The sequence below is a fragment of the Abrus precatorius genome, unplaced genomic scaffold (assembly GCF_003935025.1).
Source record: "Abrus precatorius isolate BTA unplaced genomic scaffold, Abrus_2018 Scaffold2, whole genome shotgun sequence".
NCBI classification, from domain to species: domain Eukaryota; kingdom Viridiplantae; phylum Streptophyta; class Magnoliopsida; order Fabales; family Fabaceae; genus Abrus; species Abrus precatorius.
Genome location: NW_020874362.1, coordinates 35,253,643 through 35,260,382, shown reverse-complemented (window position 1 = coordinate 35,260,382; position 6,740 = coordinate 35,253,643). Strand labels below are relative to the sequence as shown.

The 6,740-nt window shown below is 30.3% G+C and overlaps 1 protein-coding gene across 1 annotated transcript; it reads right to left on the bottom strand.

Annotated features, from left to right (window-relative positions):
- Positions 1–2,560: 2,560 nt before the first annotated feature.
- Positions 2,561–4,925, bottom strand: LOC113858581 (branched-chain-amino-acid aminotransferase 6-like). Its single transcript, XM_027491280.1, has 9 exons — positions 4,793–4,925; positions 4,505–4,682; positions 4,204–4,380; positions 3,983–4,114; positions 3,780–3,875; positions 3,358–3,474; positions 3,132–3,227; positions 2,830–2,942; positions 2,561–2,690 (listed from the first exon to the last, which is right to left on the bottom strand). The coding sequence occupies exons 1-9, from the start codon at positions 4,882–4,884 to the stop codon at positions 2,576–2,578; spliced, it is 1,116 nt and encodes a 371-aa protein (XP_027347081.1). The 5' UTR covers positions 4,885–4,925; the 3' UTR covers positions 2,561–2,575.
- Positions 4,926–6,740: the final 1,815 nt, after the last annotated feature.

Genomic DNA, 6,740 nt, shown 5'->3' with positions numbered 1-6,740 from the left:
CCGACATCTCTTTCTAGTTTCTACTGTTACACAAGGGAAAAAGGCAATAAAACTATCATTTATATTTAAATTGTTTAACATTTAGCATAACTAAGGAAATTTTCAATTCCAATAAAATTATTCTTAGAGTATCCATACTCCAATGCAAACACACAGAGTATTATCTTATATATAGGCACGAACGTGGCAGCGATTGTTTCGTCTCTATGGAAGTTCACGCTATCAGGAATATTATCAAATAGTCTATTTAGAAGAAATGAGAAAGGTGGATCCTCATTGCTTAATAAAAAAAAACATTAGCTTAGACGGAACAGAATAAAAAAGATTAAAAAGATAAACAAATTCCTAACAAGATAACTGAAATTTCTTGCCAATGACGACTAATTAACCTTAATGAACGACGAGGGCCCAGCAGAAATTGTTCATTTTTGATTGCCAAATCAGATTAGATTCTTCTAATTACAAAACCGTAACCACGTCCTCCCCAGCATATGAATATTACTGGGTTTTCTTTTATCAATCTGATTTGAGTTTGAGAAAAAGAGATAGAAAGAAAAGAAAAAAAAGAGGGAGAAACAGAAAGATAAATATAATAGGTGTTGCAATATTAAAGGAAGAAAGATAAGAAAGGGGGAATGAAAATTGAATATTAGAGCAATGGAATGAAAAATTATCATCATTTCAGCAGCTCTTTTGCCCTCACTGCACCCTGTTTAAATCTCAAAATGTGCCTTTATTACATCTTGCGTTTATGCACAATACACCCTTTTGGCAAGTAAATTGAGCTATTTTGTGTAAATTTTTAAATCAATTGTGCTGATTAATGCAATTTTCAAATCAATAGACTGTTTGATTTTTTTTGGTATTTATTTATTACAATTACGATATAACTAAAATAAACTCCGATTTCAGTTTTCAAAGCAATTATACAACATAATTATTGCATTTTTGGAAACACGTTAAAAATTGTATAAACATAAATCTAAGAAGTTAAAGTTAACAGCAGTCAAATAAGCGTGGATCCGTGACCATTGGCTTGGGTTTAATTGAAGAACAATCAACTGAAAAAGAAGCAACCTCCTTTTTAATCAAATGTGAATCCATTCCTTTTTTCTTTTCTTTTTGTGTTCATTTCTACTACTTGTAGGTCAATCTCTCAGATTTGTTCCTTCATTGAGTAATTTATATTATTCTCAATGCTAATTAGTCATTCATAGTTTGATTTATTTCATTCTCTTAATTAAAAAAATACATGATTTATCATCTTGATTAATTAAAATCTAAGGATGAGTTACATTTTTTTATGTTGCTGAACAATTTCATAGTTAATCATCCTCTGGCTAGTAATAGTTTAATCAAGAAATTGATGAGCTATGTATAGCAGAAAAGCAATGATATATCAAGAATTTGAACGTTAGTGAGATTGGGACATTGAACCTTCATTAGAAGTTTGAGTACACACTCAAATTAGTCTTTAAAAGATTTTACTAGGCCCAATTTAGTCTCTTAAAAAATACAATTATTAAATAGTCCTTGAATTTTATTTTATTTTTCATGAGACAAATTAGCCTCTCTATTATGAGTCATATTTAACTTAACAAATTGCTTCTATAAACTATTAATTAGTTGAGAAGACATGAAATTTACATCCTATAAAATATAAAAAAATAAATTTTTTGTCCTTAAAAAAATTTATTAGTCAATTTACATATTTCTAAACACTAGAGCCATTTTTACAAACTAATTTGACTATTAAATAAGTTTTAAAAAAATTATTTTATTAATAAAAATTAATGATGTCATCTCACTTATTTTATGGATTACATAAAAAATTTTAAAGTTAAATAAGAGTATTTAACATTGGACAAGCATGTCCGATGAAAAAACTTTTCAAAAACTAATTAGTTGACTTTAACCTTTATAATGACTAAATTGGTCTATAAAAAAAATTTTAATTATCAGTTTGCGTATTCACTCTGATATTCATTAGTTTAACCTGAGTCAGTTGGAGTCCAATTTAGTGTTGAGGCATGTGAAGGGTAATTTTGATGCTGCTACATTTTAAAATGAATGAACAAGTTTGGGTGGTGTTTAGGGACCACAATGGAGAGCTAAAAATAGAAATGGATAGGGCTATTTCCATCCAAATATGAGCCAACTTTGGCTGAAGCTCTGTGCCTTAGGTGAGCCATGGATAAGGATTAGGAGTTTGAATCTTTCTCACATAGTCATGGAAACCGATTGCATATCTGATATATCTGCTGCATGCGTGGACAACAAGCGAAATGACCCTTCACACGTTGGAATAATCATTAAGGCCGCAGAAAACATAGCTCGTGACAAATGCAAATAAAATAGCTGATATAATAACAGCTAACTTTGTCCTTTAGTAACAGAACTTGGATTCATGCTGTCATTCAAAATTTGTTGTCATCAGATGTATTGGTCTCTGCCTCTCTTTTGTTTAGCAATGAATCCTTATTTTCTACCGTCAAAAAGTACAAATAATCTATCATTGATTTAAAATTGAAAAAATAAATCATTTATCGTTCAACAAAGAGGCCGTACTCATTGCTCAATCAATTTGGACTGTCCATGACTTTTTGTCCTCAACGCACCCTGTTTGAATTCTAACCAGTGTTTTGCGTAGTTTTTCAGACACAGTTTCTGGTCCCGTTTTGTATTCCGCTCTGCATTGCCAATATTTTAAATTCAATTTAGCATTATCATTTGGTGCAAGAGAAGAAACAATTAACATAACTTTAAAATAAAAGGGTACAAAAAACATTGAAAACAAGGTGAAAATAATGAATCATAAGCGTAGTTTACCTTGTTTTCTTATAGGTTACAGATGCAACAGAGTTCACAACCACTGCAGTTCCTGTGCAGAACATTTCATCAGCACTTAGCATTTCCTCCACTGATACGGCACGTTCCTTGACCTGAACATAGTTCAATTAACCGCTTCCTTAGTAAATATACAATCTAAACAAAAGGGAAGGAAAATAGCAAAGCTCTGATTCGTAACATAGTAAAGTTGCTTAGTTTGGAAAACCAAATTTAGATAAAATAAAAAAAACCCATCAAGAATAATCAATTTACATGCCAATAATTGAAGAAAAATTAAATACCTGATAACCCAAATCAGTGGCAATTTCAATGATGGATTTTCGTGTGATCCCAGGCAGGATGGTTCCATCTATTTCAGGAGTGAAGATGACGTTGTCCTTCACAATATCAAATCAAACAAATTTTGTTCAGACATAATAAAATTTCCACATGGTTTGGACACATAAATTTGTTAATACTCCTACTATTACACTATACGTGTATATGATATTAAGGTTGTTGGTGTACCTTCACAACAAATACGTTGCATGCAGAGGCCTCCTCTATGTATTTTCCAGTTGCCGAGTCCAAGAACAACACATCGGAGAATCCATTGGCCTTTGCTTCAGTGATTGCAGTATAAACCTACGGCATCGAAATTATATAGGGATAGTGCACTCAATGAAGAGCCAAATTAATTTTGGGTAGCTTATAATATGTTCTATGATTTTACTTAGCAGTTTGGTAATCGTGTCTGGTGTTGTTACTGTTGTATTACTATCAGCAATATAGAGTTTCAAGATTTGATTAACAAGAAAGAGTATCCTTCAATCCGATTTCTTCTAACTTCAGGATAAGCATCATAAATGTCACTGCCATGGAAAACAGACGTATATATCCAAGCTGGAGAAAACATATTTATTGGTAATATATAGGTTGTGTGTGCTTACAGGTGCATAGTTGGTGACACTCTTGATCCCTCCGGTTCCGCCACAGCCTGATATTGCTCGGTATAGTCTATCTTCCACTTTTATGTTTAGTAGACCCTGTAATAGAAATTAAATTAGTCTAGAACATGAAATTTCACAAGTTGTAAGTCAAATCTTTTCTATAATAATCAAAGATTATAACCAAGTCGAAGACCTTAGCTGACCTTGTGGTAGCAACCAACAGGAGAACAATAAATAAGAAAAGTGTACTCAGGTGCTGGTGCCACACCTAGCAAAGCTCCTGTTCCCATTAGCAGTGGCCTCATATATAGTGACCCTTTACCTGGAGGAGGTACCTGTTTCAAATTTGAAGCTCAATTCAATTTGTTTTTCAACTTCTTAGAGAGAAAACAAACTAGAGAAATGAATAGGACGAGATATATACCCAACGTTTGTTGGCAAGAACTGTCTGCTTTACAGCATCAACAAATTGTTCAATAGATGGTGATGGCATACACAATCTGTCTGCGCCTGTCTTCATGCGTTGAGCATTCTCTTCGGGTCTAAACAGTTGTATGCGCCCATCTTCAGTCCTATATGCCTTTAGCCCCTCAAAGATTCCCTGAAGATAACAATGTTTGTATATGTGAAGTAGCTAATGAAATCATCTTTTGGGTGTGCGGTGTACCCTTGTATGATTATAATAATGGATGAAACACAATTAGGAAATACAGTGTTCTTTCAACCTGTCCATAATTTAAGATGCCAGCAGAAGGGCTAATCTCTATGTTTCCATAGCGAATGAGGGATCCTTGTGAAAACTTTTCTCCTTTTGCGCATTTCATGACATACATGTAATCTGTGGGAACTAGACTAAATCCAAGCTCCTCCCAATTAACATCAGCGTAGTTTTCACCAGCAACACTGATGAAGGGATCAAAATCACCAATCTTATTATTCAAAACTTCAATAAAACCATGTTCATGTATCTACAACATTTTCTAGCTCATAGAATTTAAATTGTCATATTGTACCTTTCAGAACCGTCTTCGCAGTTCCCTAAAATAGAAGGGGGAAGGGGAGGCATAGTTGGAAAGTCGGAAATTTGTCTGCATTTCAAATCCATGTCAGTTAAATGCAATGCAAGCTTTCAGGCGTATAAATATGACAAGGCACCAGCAAGCGATTTTTTCAGGATTTATTACTCAAGAGTAATAATTTTATATATAAAAAATATATTTATTATATTGAAGTTATAAAAAAGTAATAAATATTCTATAAAACCTGCACATCAATCTTTTAGCTGAGATTGACATTTTCCCCTGAAAATAGCTAAAACCTTATATTTACGGTCTTGTGTTGTGTAGTTCGTTTGAATATTTTTTTTAATGATAGATAAAAACACATTCTGTTTTTTCTGTGTTTTGTTTTGTGTGTGTAATTAGAATGGGGTGCTACTAAAGGCCACAAGGACGTAAAAGGTTAGCAGTATATGTGACAAATTTTAATGAAGCCTTACATAATTGCTAAAAGTAAAAATCGAATCCAATGAAGACAATGTAAATGTAAATATAACCGTTTTATTAATTAATATCAATTTGATTGCCTTATTGTCACTCAGTTGTTCACATTCAACCTTATTTTGCAAGTAATATCTCTATTCATACGCATGAAATAGAAAATAGAGAAAAAGGAATGAAAACATTTGTACCTGAGACAAGTTTAAAAGGTGCAGCCAAGTTTATAGGCAACACCTCAATGTTTGGATGGAAAAGAGAAGAGAAATAAGAAGTTAGGTCACAAAGTGATCACTGAGGATCTGATGAAAAAACCATACTGCTCACGCCTTTTATAATGCAATTCTGGAACCACCGGACAAAATAACAATCCCGTGACTCACTCTCCAATGTTAATACACTGTTTAATAAAAACTATTTTTATTTATTCGTTTATAAACAAATTTCAAGATAATATTAATTATTATTTTATTAACATTTATTTATACATACTATTAAATAATTTAATAGTACAAAATTATTAATTAGTTTAATAATTAATTTAATAAAGTTCTTAAATTTTTTTATATGTATAATTTCTTTTCTTTCTATACAGTAGATAAATAAAAATGGATAATATTATTTAACAACCATAAATTAAAATTAGTTAATAACTTGCATCATGCATGGATATCATATATTAAGATAACCCTGTATTTGATTTAACAAATTAGAATCAAGATATGTTAATTTGTATTAATGTGATATGTTAAAATTAGAAATTAAATTTAAGTTAAAATTAAATTTTTATCTTAAAAGTGTTAAAGAACTTCCTCGTTGAATAACACAGTATCATTTTTAGCCGTGTGAGAAAATGAAAAAACCTTGTGACATCTCTTAACCTTAAAAGACTAACTAAATAAAAATAATTAACTTTTATTATATTAAATCATAATAAATTAAATAAATAAAAACTTTTAAATAGAAATATTATATTATAATTTAAGTTAAAAGAATAGAAAATTTGTTAAAATAAAAGATAAAGATAAACGTATCCAAGAGAATACACTTATTTTAAAATCAATTGATAATGAAAAATTAGTAACACCTTACTATTAATATGGATAAAATATTTGAAATGTGAGCACGAAAAATTTAAATCCAAAACACAAACCCAATACTTTTTTTTGTTAACTACATAAACGAAAAGTTATGAGAGGTGGTAGCATAAAATTTTTATTAAATTATTTTTTATAAATTACATTATAACTAATATTTAGCAACTATTAAAAGGTATAAAAAATAAATACGTAAAAATTTGAGAGGTCAATACGCAAAAATTATTGGTCTACACATTGCATATTAATAAAATCTTGTTTATAACTTTGTTAAAAATAGAAATTAAAAAAATATTTTCTAAAATTAATTATAAAACAATTTTTTTCTATAAATATTACATAAGAAATTATATGAATATTATTTTTAT